This window comes from Orycteropus afer, unplaced genomic scaffold, assembly GCF_000298275.1.
Source record: "Orycteropus afer afer isolate SDZICR_OR568_19922 unplaced genomic scaffold, OryAfe1.0 scaffold00136, whole genome shotgun sequence".
Classification (NCBI taxonomy): domain Eukaryota; kingdom Metazoa; phylum Chordata; class Mammalia; order Tubulidentata; family Orycteropodidae; genus Orycteropus; species Orycteropus afer.
The window spans coordinates 6,889,713-6,908,894 of NW_006921723.1; the positions used below are offsets into that span (position 1 = coordinate 6,889,713).

The 19,182-nt window shown below is 53.4% G+C and overlaps 1 protein-coding gene across 1 annotated transcript in view; it reads left to right on the plus strand.

Annotated features, from left to right (window-relative positions):
* The window catches only part of PRDM16 (PR/SET domain 16), a 466,689-nt gene that overhangs the window by 439,071 nt on the left and 8,436 nt on the right, over positions 1 to 19,182 (plus strand). Inside the window, exons 9-12 of the mRNA XM_042781601.1 lie at positions 122 to 1,538; positions 6,739 to 6,823; positions 12,075 to 12,244; positions 13,178 to 13,255. Coding sequence (XP_042637535.1) covers positions 122 to 1,538; positions 6,739 to 6,823; positions 12,075 to 12,244; positions 13,178 to 13,255 — 1,750 coding nt within the window. The remainder of the gene's footprint in view (positions 1 to 121; positions 1,539 to 6,738; positions 6,824 to 12,074; positions 12,245 to 13,177; positions 13,256 to 19,182) is intronic.

The following is a 19,182-nucleotide window of genomic DNA, read 5'->3' on the forward strand; positions in this document are numbered from 1 at the left end:
TACATACACAGTCAGCCTCTGCATTGCCAGGGGTCAGGAGCCCACCTCACCCCCCTTCCATGCCTGGGATTTCCTGGTAATTTCATATTGTGTTTGTTGTTGCTTTCTGCTGATGTTTTAGGTGAGGTCTGCCACAAGTCCTACACACAGTTCTCCAACCTGTGCCGGCACAAGCGCATGCATGCAGACTGCCGTACGCAGATCAAGTGCAAGGACTGCGGGCAGATGTTCAGCACTACCTCCTCCCTCAATAAGCACCGGCGCTTCTGCGAGGGCAAGAACCATTACGCACCCGGCAGCATCTTTGCGCCTGGCCTGCCCTTGACCCCCAGCCCCATGATGGACAAGGCAAAGCCCACTCCCAACCTCAACCACACCGGCCTGGGCTTTGGCGAGTACTTCCCCTCCCGGCCGCACCCTGGAGGGCTGCCCTTCTCCACGGCACCCTCGGCCTTCCCCACTCTCACTCCCGGCTTCCCAGGCATCTTCCCTCCATCCCTGTATCCTCGGCCGCCTTTGCTACCTCCCACACCCCTGCTCAAGAACCCCCTCAACCACACCCAGGATGCCAAGCTCCCCAGCCCCCTGGGGAACCCCGCACTGCCCCTGGTCTCTGCAGTCAGCAGCAGCGGCCAGGGTGCCACTGTGGCATCAGGGGTGGACGAGAAGTTTGAAGGAGGTCTGGAGGATGCATTCGTGGAAAAGCTCAAGACGAGGCACAGTGACGTGTCAGACGGCAGTGACTTTGAGGATATCAACACCACCACAGGGACCGACCTAGACACCACCACGGGGACCGGCTCAGACCTGGACAGCGACGTGGACAGTGACCGCGACAGGGCCAAAGACAAGAACAAGGCGGCTGAGGGCAAGCCCGAGTTCGGGGGTGGGCCCGCACCCCCAGGGGCCCCCAACAGTGTGGGTGAAGTGCCTGTCTTCTACTCCCAGCACTCCTTCTTCCCGCCGCCCGAGGAGCAGCTGTTGAGCGCATCGGGCGCTGCAGGCGACTCCATCAAGGCCATCGCCTCCATTGCTGAAAAGTACTTTGGGCCGGGCTTCATGGGCATGCAGGAGAAGAAGCTGGGCTCGCTGCCCTACCACTCCGTGTTCCCCTTTCAATTCCTGCCCAACTTCCCCCACTCCCTGTACCCCTTCACGGACCGCACCCTTGCCCACAACCTGCTGGTCAAGGCCGAGCCCAAGTCTCCCCGGGACGCCCTGAAAACGGGAGGTCCCAGTGCCGAGTGCCCCTTCGACCTCACCACCAAACCCAAAGAGGCAAAGCCCATGCTGCCTGCACCCAAGCTCACTGCTGCCCCGGCGTCCGGTGAGGAGCAGCCCCTGGACCTGAGCATCGGCAGCCGGGCCCGAGCCAGCCAGAACGGAGGCGGCCGGGAGCCCCGCAAGAACCACGTCTACGGCGAACGCAAACTGGGTGCCGGCGAGGGGCTGCCCAAGGTGTCCCCCGCACAGCTGCCCCAGCAGCCCTCCCTGCACTATGCCAAGCCCTCACCCTTCTTCATGGACCCCATCTACAGGTACCAACACGCCCGCCCCCACTGCTCCCAGGGTCCCTCTCCCACTGCTGCCTTGGGACCACCCTGCCCCCACCACTCCCAGGCATCTCTGCACCTATACCCTAGGCAAGAACTGCAAGGCCATGTGCCTGCCCACTGGGATACCATTTCTTTGTCCCCCAAGACTTTCCCTCCACTGTTGTGGCCTCAGAGAGGCCCCAGCTTTTGCAGGGTCCCCACTGCTCAGGAGGAGACACCTGACTTGACCCATTCCTAAGCCAGGGAGGTGTTTCTGGGCACATAGGACTCCTTTGGGCTGACACTTTGGATGTCAGCTGCCCTGCACGGAGCCGCTCCTCACCCTGCCCCAAGCCCCGGGTACCCTCCCAATACCTTTCCTGGACCAGCTTTCCACCACCAACAGTTACATCCTGCTCTTCCCTCTGAGCACCTTCTCTGCCTCCCGATGTCCTCACTTCCACTAGACTGCTCCTGGACCCTCAGCCCTGGAGTCACCACGAGGCTTTCTCATGGCCCAAGTAATCAGGAAGGAGCCCAGTCTTCTGCCTGGGGGGGGGCAGAGACAGAAGGAAGGAGGAAGGAAAGAGGGCATTTGGGGGCTTGGGAAGGTCAGTGCCCATTCCTCTAATACCCTCCCAGTGAAGCAGTTCATAAGTATGACCCTTCACCTGGGGGGAAGAGGGGGAACTTTGAACCTCTATAGAATCAGAACAGGTGGGTCTGCTGGGAGGCCTCAAACACACGTCTTCACGCTGCCTTCCTTGCCATGTGAGGGTGCTTCTGGGCTGGCGGGGCTCTGAGACGATCCTGGGGTGGGGCTAGGGGAACACAGTGCACCACCAGAGGTGAGGTGGTCCAGACAGGCCGTGTGACATGACAGCCACATGGTAAGAGGGTACATGCAATCTAGGCCGTACCTCTGTGGAGAGAGCATGCATGCACACACATACTGGAGTGCAGGGACTCATGAGAGTGGAGCAGCTGCTCCACACAGGGTCAGCACAGCAGGGTGCCCAGAGCTCCCAGAGGAGACCTGGGAGGAGGCGGCACCTGCTGTGTCCAAGCTAGAAGCAACTGTCCAGGATGAGGTGGCAGAGAGGAAACCAGAGCCCAGAAGGCCAGGAACTCCAGCCACAGTAAGACCAAGAAGCTACCACTTCTTGGTCATGACCACACTGTGTCCCACCCACTGGCTCACACCAGTGGGCTCCTGCTCATGGCCACTTTATGTACAAAAGAATGAAACATATGGCTTCATTCTGGTCCTATGCCATCTTCATGGTCGTTGGTATGCTCAAGTCCATTGTTGCAGCCACCGTGTCCATCCTTCTCATGGACAGTCTCCTTGTTCTTGCTGAGCTTCCACTGTACCGAACATGATGTGCTTTTTAGCATTTGGTCTTTCCTGATGACATGTCCAAAGCAAGAGAGATGAAGTCTCACCATCCTTGCTTCTTAGGGTCATTCTGGTTGTACTTTCTCCAAAATAGATTTGTTAGTTCTTCTGGCAGTCTATGGTATATTCAATATTCTTTTGCCAACCCCATAATTCAAATGCACTGATTGTTCTTTAGTCTTCCTTTTTCACTGTCCGAGTTTCACATGCGCATGACACAGTTGAAAAGACCATGGCTTGGGTGAAGTGCATCTTACTTATCAAAATGACGTCTTTGCTTTTTAACACTTTGTTGTTGTTGTTGTTATTTGCCATCGAGTCAACCCCGACTCATAGCGACCCCTCCTTGGGTTTCTGAGGCAGTATCACTACGGAAGTAGGATTGCCCAACCTTCCTTCCGAGGAGTGGCTGGTGGGTTTGAACCGCAGCCTTCTGGTTAGCAGTCAAATGCCTTAGGCACTATGCTACCAGAGCTCCTAACACTTTAAGGAGGTCTTTTGCAATGGATTTGTCCAATAAAATTTATCGTTAGATTTCTTGCCTGCTGCTTCCATGGCCATTGATGATGGATCCAAGGAAAATGAAATCCTCGACAACTTCGATCTTCTCTCCATTTATTGTGATGTTACTTATTCATCCAATTGTGAGGATTTTTGTTTTCTTTGTGTTGAGATGTAATCCATATTGAAGGCTGTAACCTTTAATCTTCATCAGTAAGTGCTTCAAGTTCTCTTCATTTTCAGCAAGCAAGGTTACGTCATCTGCATATCACAGGTTGTTAATGAATTTCCTCCAATCTTGACGCCAAGTTCTTCTTCATAGTCCAGCTTCTCAGATTATTTATTCAGCATACAGATTAGTCTGATGAAAGGATACAACCCTGACGCATACCTTTCCTGATTTTAAGCCACACCTGTATCTGCTGCCAGGCCGTATTTCCCTCAAGGGCCCTGGCACTGTCACCCTGGGTAATAGGCAAAGTACCCCACCCCCTGTGTGTCTTTATGAGCATGCTATCCATGACATGCTTGAGAACATGACCAAGATGACACCGGAGGACATGACTCTGCACCTAACAGGCCTGCCTCCAGCTGGTATTGTGAGATTAGCACAGCCACCAGGGGCTGGGGATCATTTGACAATGAAAACAGTCTCTAGATCTCCAGAAAAGCCAGGAGACAGCTGTGGCGTGAATAGAAGGCACCCAGCCATGCCCTCAATATGACATGCAGCCCAGGTGTGGAGGATCCAAGTGAGGTGATACAGGACCCAAAGGACAGAACCTCCCAGTCAGGTCTCATAGTCAGAGCCTATAGGAATGCAATATCATTGACTTCACCTTTCTCACATTCTGTCCCTCTGGTCACCCAGCCCCCACTGCCATGCCCTTGGCCTCTCCTGGCTCCCTCTGGCCACCCCAGCCTTTCCTTACTATGCCCCTATCCACCGTTCTCTGACCCTCACTTTTACCTTTTGCCTCACCCCCATCCACCTCAGGAAAGAGTCTTCTCCCAGGCCTGGTTTAGGGCCTTGGCCCTGGTGCACTGAAAGCTGCACTGGTGCAGAGGTCAGAGGTCAGGCAAGAGGTGGGCTCTGATCTGTGGAGCACCTGCTGAGACCTGGTGTTCCTGGTTCTTTTCTTGGGATCGTCTCTGCCAGCCCTGGGGGCTCTCAAGGTACTCCCTTTGCTGCAGGTAGACTCCAGTGACTATCTTACTCTCAGCAAATGAGAAGACAACCAAGGAGGGACCCTCTCCAAGCAGCCTCCTTCTCTCCCCCAAGTTCCATTAAGATAAGCAAGCACATGTCCTATTGTGAGCGCTTCTCTCCAGGTATAGAGGCAGGGAGGTGTTAACTGCCTTTGGACATACTGGGCTTCTAAGGCTGGGACAGGGTCCTCCAGCAGCACGTCCCATCAGTGCCTGTGTCTTGAGGGTGATTGCCAGCCATCCCCACAGGCCTCTCACCCAGGGTGAACCTAAACAAACACCCAGACCCTCCATTTCCAGGTCAGAGGGGCCCTAAGCTTCAACCAACCTGGCTGCCTAAAGCCCAAGCCCCCTGAGTCCCCTCCCATCACACAACTACTGTCCCCTTCAGGTCACAGCAGCAACAAACAGTGAACACCTTAGGATCTTGACAAAACCTACCCTGTCCACTGTGGGCTGCCTGGACCTGCTCACTGTGGCCACTCGAGGGCCACACTGGCAAGGACACCACATGGGCACACAGGTCAGGAAAAGGCAGGAAGACAGCTTCCACCAGCTCAGCCTTCTGCCTGGGAGGCAATACACATGTACCATCCCTCCTATGTCTGTGGCCGGCACAACCATTGGGCCAGTCTGAGTTCCTTAGAATGGGGGTCTGTCATTCTGCTCAGAGCAGGCACCTGGCATCTGTGGACTTAAACCCACCCTCCCCCATGGCCCTTGGCTCAGGCGCCCCAGGACCAGACACCAGAGGGCCTGGTGCATCTTCCCACCCTGAGCCAAACCTTTCCTTCAACCAGTACCCAGGACCCCTGCTCCTGCCAATCAATGCCCTGTCACCACCTGACTTACTGTTCTGATTGTTGAGGGCAGAGAAGCAAAGAGCTTTGTAGCTGAGCGAGGGCCTAGCATGAAGAAAACAGAATCCTCTAGTCCTGGACCTACCCAAAGGGGGTGTGTCTGGCATGGAGAGGTGGCATGTATGACCAGGGCACCTTCTTTGCCAGGAAAGAAACTCAGGGCCATTGAATCAACTCTGACTCCTGGTGACCCTGTGTCAGGGTAGAACTGTGCTCCACAGGGCTTTCAATGGTTATTATTTTACAGAGGCAGGTCACCAGGGCTTGCTTCTGCAGCACCACTGGATGGATTCGAACCCCCAACTTTTCAAAAGAGCCTAATAGATAGTTGTGAATCTCAGCCCCAGGCTGGGGACGGAAGAGACTGGGCAGGTGGCAGAAGCCAGCATGAGAGCAGCCCATGGTTGGCAGTCTTGGGCTCAATGAGAGCATCTGTGGTGGTCCCTAACCCCCACCTCCATATGCCACTGGGAGTTTAGTTTGTGGTTACCAGAGTTGTCACTGGCATTGTGAGAAGAGGCTAGAACCATAGTCTCTAGTAGCCATGGCGAGTTTTTAGGGAGAATGTGACCTGGTGGCTATGGGAGTCCTCAGTGACTTCGCCAAGACAGAAAGCTCTGGGTCACTTGCGTCTAATGGCAGTGGCCCCATGCCTAGGACTTTGGGCAAAGGGAATCTGGGTGGCTTTCTCCTGAATAGCCTCCTGCTGCTCCATGGTGTGCTGTGGGTGAGCTCAGGGGACCCAGAAAGGAGGAGCTGCATCTCCCGCCCACACAGGATCAACGGACTCCTCAGCACGAGGCTGGTGCATCTGGAGCCTTCAGAGAAAATTCTAGAACTGCCAGCCAGCATCACGAATCATTATAGGGCACAGATGCCAGCAGCTGCGATGCTCTGGGCGGATGTGGGTAGGACATGAAGGGGTCAGACCTGGGCATGGTGACTGGTAGGGCTATGTGAGGAGAAGCAATGAATGAGTGTTTCAGGGGGCAGGAGAGGAGGTGCAGCTTGAAGGACTCTCTAGGTAAGTGGTGGGGCTGGGCCATGGATGTCCCCAGGCCCAGCAGAGGAATCAGGTGGGAGTTAGAGCCACAGAAGGCAGGACAGCCATGGCAAAACCCTCATGCTATCACCTAAGACAAGACACAGACACGTGGGCAGCCAGTGGGCTCTCCCTGCTCAGCGCTGGAGCAGCTCAGTAGGGTATGTAACCCTCTGTGTTGTTGTCCAGCAGGGTAGAAAAGCGGAAGGTGACCGACCCTGTGGGTGTCCTCAAGGAGAAGTACCTGCGGCCATCCCCACTGCTGTTCCACCCCCAGGTAACTCACGGAGGGTGGGGGGCGGGGGAGGATAGACGCCTCAGTGTCTTGATGCTGCTGTAACAGAAATACCACACGTGGATGGTTTGAAAGAACATAACTTTATTTCTCATAGTTCAGGAGGCTAGAAGTCTGCATTCTGTGTGTGGCTCCAGGGCAGGTCTGTCCTTGTCCATTGCAGTTTTTAATAGTCAGCAGTCCTTGGCATTCCTGGGCCCTTAGATGAATCTGTTGCCAACATCTTCTGATAGCATCTGTCTTGTGTCTGCTGGCATCTCTATGTGTCTAACTCACTGCCATCGAGTCAATTCTGATTCATAGCAACCCTGTAGGACAACGTAGAACTGTCCCCATAGGGTTTCTACCTGTAAATCTTTATGGAAGCAGACTGCCTCTTTCTCCAGAGTGGCTGGTGGGTTCAAACTGCCCACCTTTTGGTTAGCAGTCCAATGCTTTACCCATTGCACCTCCTAGGCTTCTTTTATACCACTCAACAGTGATTAGGTTTAGGGCCCAACCTACACTAACATGGCCTCATTAACCAACAAAGAACACCATACTCCCAAGTGGAATCATACCTACACTACAGGTACAGTGGTTAGGATTTCAATATGTGTTTTGGTGGAGACACAATTCAATCCATTATAGTAGCACTTGAGGTCTTCCTACTTTGGGCCTAGCCCAGGCTGTCCAGGACAGGGCAGGGAGCTCTGCAGTGGGGGTCAGGGTTCCTGAGTCTCTGCGAAGGCCAGGCTGCACGCAGAGGCAGGTCTTGGATAGGGCAGCCCTAAGCACTTCCAGGTCCAGCTCCTGTGGGTCAAATGCAAAGAAGAATGCTCTGCCAGCTGACTCCAGAGGCCACTGGGAGGCTGGAGATGACTGGTTGATGGGGAGGACTTGGGACTGGGAGGAATGAAGGCTAATGGGAGCCCATGGATCTCTCTGGAGGCAGTGAAGACCCCAGCCTCTGGGAACTCACCCACCGTGGCCCAGCACTCTATAGACCAGTACCACCCAATGGAAGGGTCTGCAATGGATGAAGTCCTCCACCCAGTGTCCAGGGTGGAAGGCTGTCTGTCTGCACTGTAGCCAGGAGCTCCTGGAAATGGGTCTGGTGATGGAGGAGCTTCATCCTAGTTTTATCTCATGTTAATTCATTTAATGGAAAGAAGCCACAGGTGGCTGGCAGCCAGGCCAGTGGCCTCCACCCAAAGACCCAGGCACACTGACTGGCCAGCACCTTTGATGGATTTGGAGCCACATCAGCAAAGGGGTCTGCTCAGAGGCAATGGGTGCCCTGTCCAGGGTCCCAAAGGGTGGGGATGAGGCTGAGTGGATAGACTGTGGCACCTAGTGGGGAGGAGCCGTGAGCCACAGGAGTGCAGAGGGGTGTCCAGGCTGGGTTTGGTTTGCAAAAGGAGAATTGGCAGGGTATGAGCACCATCTTTTTAAGGTCATCACTGAGTCTTTAGATGTGCCAGTCATGCCAAGAGTCCAGTATATGAGAGTGCCATGTGGAGAAGGTGAGGGAAGAGGAGATGAGGGACTAGACAGACCTCAGGGAACCCCAGTACCCCAGTGTTCTAAGGGTCAGTGCAAGAGGAGTCTTTGAAATAGGCCAATGAAGGATGAGTGAGAAACACCAAGTGGGAGCTGGGGATTGGCAGTCAGAGGATGGCAGGTTTCACCCTAGAGACCTGAAGAGCCAGTGGGGATGGCCCTGAATGCCAGCTTCTTAGGGACTGGCACAGAGCCTGGCAGGAGGAGGGATTGAAGACCCTGTATAGTGCAAATGGTGAATGCACTAGGCTGCTAACTGAAAGGCTGGAAGTTCAAGTTCAACCAGAGGTACCTCAAAAGGAAGGCCTGGCAATCTACTTCCAAACAATCAGCCACGGAAAACCCTGTGGGGCACAGTTCTGCTCCAACCCATGGGGCCACAGGGTCCTTTCTGGGGTAAGGGAGACTTGGGTAGGTTTAGAAGAAAAGATCAAAAGAGGTGGAAGGGCTGAGTATAGATGGAGGAAAAGCAGGGGGACAAGGAGGCAGGAAGCAGAGGAGAAGGGGAAGAAACTGACCTTCCATGGAAATAAGATGCCCAGGGAGGAGGTCAGCTGGAGACAAGTACCCTCCCATGACAGAGAGTGGAGTGGGCATCTGGGAAGAACAGCCAGAGGTGGCCAGGACATCCACGGGGCAAGGGGTCAGCCCAGAGTCTCCCTGTGCCCCGCCCCAGGACCCACCTGTCCTCATTGCCTGAGTCCCAGGCCCCTCCTGGGAGTCACCTGCCACTGTCCCCTACCCCTACCCCACCGGGGGGCTCCAGGGCCTTAATGTGACTCCAGAGGAGGACATTGTTCTCCTTCCCGGTGTCCCTACCGCAGACAATCACCCACAGCTGTGAACCCCACACCCTGCCTGGTTCACAGCTAAACTTAGCACTGGCCATTGTTTTGCTGAGCCACAGGTTAGTTTAATAACTTCCCTCGATTTTCCTCAGACAGGCTGGGGAGGCCGACAAGCCAGCCGGCACATCCTGCGTTTGTGCTAGTGAGAATGGCGGGGACATCGGCCGGCAAGACTCAGTCCCCAGTGGGCAGGCCGAGGAAGGGAGGCCTGGTGGAGCTGGCTGCCCATTGTCCCTCCTGCCACCCCCTGCCTGCCCCATGGCCCAGAGCCAAGAGGAGGGGCAAGAAAGCTATGCCTACACTCAGTGGTTCCCAGTCCAGCCATTGCCGATGACAAACAGCATCCACAAAGTACAAGGGCTGGCTGTGTGGACACTAATCTGCCAGAGCCAGACCCCTCCACTTGGGGATTCCTGGGCAGCTGTGCAAACCTTGGGGTGTAGAGCATCTTGCACTGCAATGAAAGGGAGACCTGCCTCCCCAGGGTGATGGTACAGAGCCCAAGGCCCTGGGAGCAGCCTAGGGGTTAGAGGAGGCCTTGGTGATTATTATTAACAACACCACTCATGAACCCCCTTCTGTCTGTCTGTCTGACTGCATGTCTTTCAACAGATTTAGTGAGGTATCACTTACATATGATAAAGTTCACCAGTTTTCAGGTTACATCTTTCTAACTCCCCATTTTCCCTCCCCCCAACCCCAGTGACCGCACATCTTCTTTTGTCTCAGTGGATTTGACCGTTCTGTCCTTTTCACATACGTGAGGTCATACAATATGTTGCTTTCTGTGTCTGACTTATTTCAGCAAGCATGATGTTCTCAAGGAGCAGCCATGTTGTGTCACATGTCAGTAGTTCACTCCTCTTTGTAGGTGAGAAAAGTTCCATTGATGCATATTCCCTCTTCTGTTTATCCATTCAACTCTTGATGGGCACTGGGTTGGTTCCACCTTTTGGCTGTTATAAATACATTTCTGGGTTTTTTCACAGTAACCAATCATAGTTCCCTAAATAGTAAGATGTCCTGGCACTGGAGCTGTTGTGGCCTCTGCTGGAATTGGTAAAAAGCCACCCTACACAAACACACAGCATCCCCTCCTCCTAGCACCTGCTCCCCCATCAATGCCTCTGACTGAGTGCCTGGAGAAGAATTTGGGTGCCAAGCGTAGGCCAGGTCCCCTGATGAGGGCTAAATGGCTGGGACTCACTGAGACCCCCACGCCCCATCATGAAAGCTCTTCCCTTTCAGCCCCCACCCCCACGCCAAGCCCACAGGGCCCAGCATACAGCAAGTATGCCCAGAGCCCTTTTGGGTGCAGTTTTTGTTTTACAAGGGGAGAGATGCTCTGTAGGACAGGCTAAGAAACCTGTCTGGATCCATCAGTTTCATGCCCTCTGTTGTCACCAAGCTCTGCACCTAAGAGGGGCAGGTTTCAGCTTCACCTGAGTGCTCCAAGGGCCACAGCGTCTGAGCTTCTGATTAGTGCTATGTCCACTGAGAGGGAAATAACCCATCCAATGGCTTCTTCTCCTTTCTAAGCAAGCCCTTGACATCTTCAGGGAGAAGGGGCAGGCTCTGGATGCCCAGGATGCAGGCGCTGGGCCTGCTCACCTTCCTTTCAGGCAGCCTCAAAAGCCCCCTGGCCAGTGGTTTCTGGCTCCTGAGCAGTTTGAGCAGCTGTGAGAGAGGTCCTGCACAGCCCTTCCCTTTCACACACCTCCCCTCCCTTTCTTCCCAACATTAGCCACGAGAATTTTTCTAAACTGCTAGAAACCAATGCAATCCTGAGGATACAGGGCCCTGAGTTTACTTAAGCTGTGACTATAAGACTCTCCCATATCACCTCTTTTTATCTCTGAATTATTTTTGTTGGATCAATTAAATTCCTTCCTACCCCAGACTGAAGGAAACCATCTTTGCACTATCTTTTGCCATATCAACTGGGTTAAGTGACTTTGGCATTATTAATTTGAAGCTTAATTTGGGACATCTTCTCTGAATGGTGCAAATGTTAGTGCACTCAGCTGCTAACCAAAAGGTTGGAGGTTCAAGTCCACCCAGAGGCAGGCACCTTGAAAGAAAAGCCTGTGATCTACTTCCAAAACACAGGCATTGAAAACCCTATGGAGTGCAGTTCTACTCTAATACGTGTGGAGTCTCCATAAGTCCAATTAACTCAATAGCAACTATTTTTTTTTTAGTCTGAAAGAGCCTGTTGAATTCCTTATAGTACTTTGCCTGCAATTACAGCATGTTACACTAGGAGGCAGTGGTATCTCAGGTTCATGATCCATGTTTTAAATTGACATTCACAATAAAACAATCCATTCTGATTCAGGATCAATATCTTAATTGTTCAAGACTTAAAAAAAAAAAAAAAAAATCCAAGTAAAACTGTGTTTAACCCAAACTAGCCAACCAGAATGTTGGGCAGGGCACATGGGGTCAAGATGGCCAGGCAGTGCTGGCCTGGGTTAGAACATGGAATGAGGTCATCAGGAATATCACCAGCTAGTCAATCAGATACCACCAAATCCAGGCAGTTGGTCTGGATGGTAAAAGTCAGTTCGAGCCTCCATTGGCTAGACCTTAGCCTGCATCTGGAGTGTTCCAGGGAAGGACAAGCACTGGACAGACCACAACAAAGTTAAAGAATCTAACCCAGTGACCAGGAAGCCTCTCTGAGACTGCTGGTTCCAATGACTGCCTGAGGACCAGCATGGGCTTCTCATCCTGGCCTATCCTCACTGCTGTGTGTGGTCATAAAAGACCCACAGTGCCCATGGGGGTGATCCACACTCTCAAAGAAGAATGGCAACCTTTCCTGTCTCCCCTGCTAACAGATGTCAGCCATTGAGACCATGACGGAGAAGCTGGAGAGCTTTGCAGCCCTGAAGGCCGACTCAAGCACCTCCCTGCAGCCCCTGCCCCACCACCCCTTCAATTTCCGGTCCCCGCCCCCAACGCTCTCGGATCCCATTCTCCGGAAGGGCAAGGAGCGGTACACATGCAGGTGAGGCTTCAGCTCGCCCGTGGGGTGCTGGTGGGAGGGCCCCAGCCTGGTGGCCTAAGGGCCACCTGCATTTCCTAGAAAAACTCAATAGTTAGCAACCAGAGTGAAACATGGTAATAATACATGGTTCGTTAATAATTCATGGTTCACTAATCTGCTCCAGGTTAGCTCAGCAAATATGCAAAATGGGTGGGCCTCCCCACCATGACCCACCTGGCACTGTTTGCTAGGAACCCAAGAAAGTCAGCCTTAACCTAGGCCTCTGAATCCAAGGCGGGCTGTGGAGACGGCTGGTGATTGGTCAGTGGCCCCCCAGAGGGCACTCAGGCAGTCTTTACAGTCTTTGCCGATGGATTGCTGCCATGTTGGGGAGAGACCCCACCATAACCTTCACCAGCTGGTGGGGGCCTGTCCAAGCTGGTCTGAGCCGGCTCCAGCCACTGCTGGGCTGAGGGACTAAGGCACTGCTGAGGGGGTCAACCCTGAACGGACCGAGCAACTGGCCCTATCTGTTCCTGGGGCAAGTGGTAGCCTTCTCTGTAAACTGAAGGATCTTCTGGGGCTAAGAAGGGTTAGGAAGCCTCAGACGCAGCAGCCCAGTGCCTGCTGGTGGAAGGCTCACCCAGGTCGCCAGGCCCAGATCCTGGGTGATCCACACAAGGAGAGCTGCCCCTACTCATCAAGGTCCTTGGGGACCATGACCTTAATCCAGACCCAGGTCTCTCATGCCAGCACCAGGCCCCAGACCCTTCCTCCCTCCACTGCCCGCTGGTTGGAGGCTCAGTCCTGTAAACCATCCCCATCTGTACAACCTTGGGCACTGGACCCTGACTGGGAGGACCATGCTGGGAAGTCCTCAGTGTCCTGTGTCCTGGGCAGGCTGCATCAGCCCTAACGGTCTCCCTCGCCCTCCTCACCTCCCTCCACCCCCAGGTACTGTGGCAAGATCTTCCCCAGATCAGCAAATCTCACTAGGCACCTGCGGACGCACACCGGGGAGCAGCCATACAGGTAGGAGGCGCCCAACTTGTGGGGAGATGTGGCCCCTGGAATAGCAGCATGACTCACTCCTCTGCCCTGTCCCCACAAGCTCCCTGTTGGGTGCAGCCATCTCTTCAGGAGCAGGGACTGGGAGCTGGGGTGCTCATCTTGAAACCTGGAGTCTGATGGCTCTCTAGGCCTCTTCCCCCTTGCCTATATCTGTCCTGCTCCTTGGATGTTTCAAAGAGGAGGCAGGAGGTGCCCAAAAGCTTCCAGAAAACTCACTCAGGAGGATGCTGTACAGCAACTGGAGTGTCAGTGAGGGTTCCAAGTCAGAGCGGGTTGACCAGAAGCCAGGACCCCCACCCCAGGGCAATCTCTATACGAGAAAACCTTAGTTTATTCCCCTACTGCCTTCATCCCACATCAGATGCAGCTGCCTCCCAGCCCCTGGTTCACACTGGGAAAGGAGCTCCGTGCACACACAGGCCTGATATGGGGGCACTGAGCATTCTCTCGATGTCCTTTGACAGCCCTCAATATCCACTCCTGCCTCGCTCCCCTGAACACGAGCAGCTGGCTCTGTCTGCATAGCTGTCGGGAATGTGTGCTCCCCCATCTGGGTCCACAACAAGGAGCAGACACCATCGTGTCTACTTCAAAGATAGGAGCCTGAGGCCAGGGAGCTTACCTGAGCCCTCCTCCGCCCACCCCCCATAACATCTCCCAGGAGAGGCCTGGGAATCAGTATTTTATTTGAGATTCTCAGGGAACCATCACCATGGGAACAATTGGGGAAATGCTAATTTATATGTCAGGGATCTGCTTAATAACATGCGTCTGTCAACAGTGACCATCGGGATGAGGAGAGTCTGGCCTGGGTATAAGGTCACAGCCTGCAGCCGCTCCTGTACTGTGGCCACAGAGAAGGTCAGGGCCCCCGGGAGGTGATTGCACAATAATATAGGGCCTGCAGATCTGTGTCCCCATTTCTCACACACCCCACAAGACCCCTCTGCCTTTGGAACCCTGCCCCAAGTGGTGACCAGCATCCCCAGACCAAGACCAACCTGGTAGGCAAAGGAAAGCACTCAGCTACTGCCCAGTTCTGTGCCCAGTGCCCCCATCCTCCCAACACACCCAACACATAGATACCCTTCAACATATATATATGTATGTGTGTATGTATGTATACATATGTGTGTGTGTGTGTGTGTATACAGTAACTAACAACAAAGGCTCACACAGAAAGATTTACTTGGTCTGGCCCCTTCCAGAGAATGAACTGTGTGTTGTTTCTGTACCAGAGAGCTGACTTCTGGACAGTGTTGCATGCTATGAGCCAGCCCCCAGAGGGCTGGGCCGTGTTTCTAGAAGAATTTAATTATCATTGATTTCTGTTGTTCGCCCTAAACTGTGAGTTTCAGCTTTCGTAACCGTAATCATTATGAAAGTTTGTGTCGCAAATCCTGCCTTCATCTGGCTCCAGGCGAGTCTGGGAGAGAATACGGGTGCATTTAGCTCTCCTTTTGACATCACTGGTGGTTTCTGTGCGTGCGTGGAAAATTGGGAGAGTTTTCAGCTGGAAGAGGATAGGATGAACCTTCGTCCCCAGAAGCCCAGGAGGAGAAGCATGACCCCCGAGTGGGCTGGTGGATGCTGCCTGCCAGGCAGCAGTGCCAGCATCCACGTGCGTCTCTGCTGCGTGGGCCCCGAGAGGCTGTGCTGACGCAGGCCCTCCGAAAGCCAACAGTGTTGGGGGCGGCCTGGGTGATTGGAGTCAAACCAAACAGCATTTGAACGTTCTTCCTTTTAAGTCCTTGCTTGTGATTATCTCAAATTATTCAGAAGTGTTTCAAAGCCCAATGTGGCAAAAAGAAAAGCCCTTTAATGTGATTAATGGGGTTCCTGAAGGGAGGGTGAGACCCCCTGGGGTGAGCTGTCCTTGGCATTGGACTTCTCCCAGGTCAGAGATCCTAGAGTGAAGCTAGAAGAGATAGGTTCTATGACACCCTGGTATCTGATGAGTCCATTGTGTAGGGCTCTGGGATTTGGGTTGGAGTAACAGAGCAGTGGACTAAGGAAATGGTAGGTGAGGCTGCTTCCCTGTGTCACATGTCTGTTTTTGAGGCCATGCTTATCAGTCTCTCTGAGACCCTGACTCCTGGAGCCCTGAGTCCAACCCAGGATCTGAGCCTCCTGGCCTGGCCTGTGGCTCCAGGCAGGACCATGCTCGTCCCATGTCTGCAGCATGCAGGCTTCCTTCATCTCCTTCCTGGCTCCCCATCTCTGTGTTGAGCCAGCCCACCCGAGCGAGCCCAGTGTCCATCCCAGGAAGGCCGGCACCCAGCCTTGGTGCATCCTCTTTGTCTTTCAGCTTTATGTTTAGGATTGGATTTCACAAGTCCTTCCTTTTTCTTCCTCCACTTTATATGTTGTTGTTGTTGTTGTTTGCCGTCGAGTCGGCCCCGACTCATAGCGACCCCTCCTTGGGTTTCCGAGGCGATATCACTACAGAAGTAGGATTGCCCAACCTTCCTTCCGAGGAGTGGCTGGTGGGTTTGAACCGCCTGCCTTCTGGTTAGCAGTCAAGTGCCTTAGCCACTATGCTACCAGAGCTCCACTTTATATAGGATTCTAAAAAAAAAAAACAGCTGCCATCGAGTCAGTCCCAACTTGTGGTGACCCTGTGTGCACCCAGTGTTTTCTCCACTGGTTTTCTTGCTGCTCCACAGGGTTTTCTTGGTTGGAATATTTACAGAAGCAGATCACCAGGCCTTTCTTCCATGGCACCACTGGGTGGGTTTGAACCACCAACCATTAGGTAAAACCAAAAACCAAACTCACTGCCATTGAGTCGGATCTGACTCATAGAAAATCCTCCTTGGGTTTCCGAGGAGGTATCCCTATGGAAGTAGATTGCCCAACCTTCCTTCTGAGGAGTGGCTGGTGGGTTTGAACCATCAGCCTTCTGGTTAGCAGTCAAATGCCTTAGGCACTACGCCACCAGAGCTCCCAGTCTGTAGGTAGTTGGGCACAAACCATTTGCACCACCAAGAGATCTTGTACAGGATTCCAGTTGTTTTTATAGTGTTCTTGTGGGGCAGACAGGACCTTAGATCTGCTCGTGCTGACATCTTCCCAAGATCTTACTTGTTCACCACTTTAAATGCAGACAAACTGACTTTCCCTGTGACAACTGGCTGGTGATGCCCCCACCAGACCCAAGAAGACTCTACCACCAGCACTGCTCTCAGCCATTTTGCCCTCCCCCAGCCTGTGCTGTGTTTTCACCACTATGGGCACCCCCAGGGCCACAGCCCCCCACCAGGTCCACTGAGTGCCCTCCAGGGTGTGTCACTGCCAGCCCAGTCTGCACTCGCTCATTCCACATGAGCACAGTGGTGTGTGATTTTATGCAGCTCGGTCATAAATTTCACTAGCCACTTGTCAGCTTATTTGCAAAGCAAATCCCAGCTGCTCAGAGAACTCTGCCCCTCACAGCCTTGGGCTCACTGCACCCCTAAATTTCAGATTGACTCCTTGGTCTGGGTCATTTATTTAGATTAAAACCAGGAGAGGGCTGCATTCAGGACTCTCAGAGACCGAATGGAATCTACATCTCCACTGCCCTCCCCTCTGGGCCCCAGAGACAGGGGAAAGGGGGTAGGGGGGAAGAAGCCCTGCAAAAATGCCCCATCTCTGACTTCATTAACAAGCCCTTTATCTCCCTGTTTCTCACGGGGGATCCCAGTGCTCAGAGTCCATGGAGGAAACATCAATTGCAACCTTTCCAAGAGACCCTGGGTTTCCAGTGACACCCAGAACTGGACACTATGCATGTAAGCATGTACGTGTGAGTGCATGGATAGACAGGCAGACAGACCAGCATGCAGTATGCCCAGGGAGCGGAATGCTCCTGGCCCAAGGCCAGGGTCTCCTTCCCCATGTGCAGAGGTTGCAAGGGGCCATCCAGGTATCTATGAGTTTGCAGATGTTGAGGGGAACATGAGATGTACAACTCCTCCCTCCAGACCTTTGTGTTGGCAGTGTCGGGCCTGGAGGCGCTGAGCACCCCTAAAACACTGCTGAGTGGCTCAAGCCCCGACCAGGCAGCCTCTGTCATTCACAGACCCAGAGAACAGAGCTGTTGGCCACACAGGTTTTGGAGACATGATGGGTCCTAGTCAAGTGACTGAGCTCAGGATGCTGGGGGAGGTGGGTGGTGACAAGAGCCGAAGACTCCCTGGGGCCCACATGCCGAGAGAGGCAGCTCGCCTGGTGGAGGAGCAGCAAGGTCAGCAGAGAGGGCCCTAAGGCGGTACCCTCAAGGCTGCCTGGCAGAGCCACCCATGGTTGTAGTGGGAAGCTGTTTTATAGCTACCAAACCGTTCGTTGCCTGTCTACTGTGGGGAGAGCTGAATTGTGGTATTTAAAAGCTTCATGAACTGACCAAGTTAAACCCTGGGAATAGCACCAGAGGGGTAGGTGCTGCTGCCGAGCCCAAAAACAGGGTCTGGACAAGAGGGCCACCCCTGTTCTGTTGTCCTCATTATCAAACTTGCCAGGTTTTATCAAGCAGATTGGGGGATGGGGACATCAGGGTGGTAACATGGAGACTTTGAGCTTCCAAGGAAACTCCTTGGCATTGGAAAGCACAGCCCAGGACCCAGTGGCACCACCTCTGAAGGCTCGGGCACAGGTCCTGGTGGCCTGGGAAGCTGAGTGTCTCTGCCTAAGGGAGGCCACTAAGGCTGTATTGATGGGCAGTCAGACCCCCCAGGCAGGGAGCCCCCAGGGCCCCACCACAGAGAAGCACAGCAAGGCCACTGCAGCACCAGACCTCTGCCGGGCCTCAGGGGCAACAGGGCAGTCCCATGGGGCTCTGGCATATGGCACCTCCTGGCCTGGTCCTGGTTCAGGTGTCAAGGGACACTGGGCAATAGAAGGGCCGATGTCTTCAGACACATGCCCACCACATAACAGGAGGTGTATGGCAGTGCACTGCACTGGCAAGGGCCATCAGCACCAAGTTGGGGGCAGAGGCTACAAAGTGCTGGCCTTTAGCAGATGTTTGGGTCACCCTTCTGAGAGTGGGTCCCAGTGGATGAACAAACACCCCCTACCCTGTACACACAAGACACATAACGTGGATGCTGCTGCTGCCTCTGAAAGACTTGACCACCAGGATACCACTGGATGTCACATTCTGGAAATAGCAGGAGCTATTTGTCTTATGGGAGCTCTAGTAGCCGTAGTGCCTAAGGCACTTGACTGCTAACCTGAAGGCTGTTGGTTCAAACCCATGGGCCACTCCTCGGAAGGAAGATGGGGCAATCTATTTCCATAATGATACCACCTCGGAAACCCAAGGAGGGATCACTATGAGTCGGTTCCAACTCCACAGCACATAACAACAACAACAACATTTGTCTTATAAAGACACTTTTCAAGTCCTCATGTACCCGAGAGCCAGATAATCACCCCTGGACAAAAGCCAGGCAACCAGTACACATGTGCAGACACACACACACATGCAGGTACACATGTCTACATATGCACATGCACATCTACCCATATGTTCACATACCCACACATTGATGTGCATGCATGCACCCATGTGTGCACATGTGTGCCATGTGAGTATGTGTGTGCATATATACATGCGTACACACAGCTCACATTCATGCATGTGTGTATACACCTTCACATATGTGCACATTTGCATGCTTCCAAATGTATATGTACACCCACATCCACATGCACACACCCATACACATGCATACTCACCCTCATGCATACACACGCATGTGCGCACACACAACACATACATACATTCATGCACTCATACATTCACCGCTACACACATGTGCACACACCCAGAGACATGTACACACATAAACACAAACCTACATATGTGCACTTATAAGTACACACATATGCATACCCCACACACA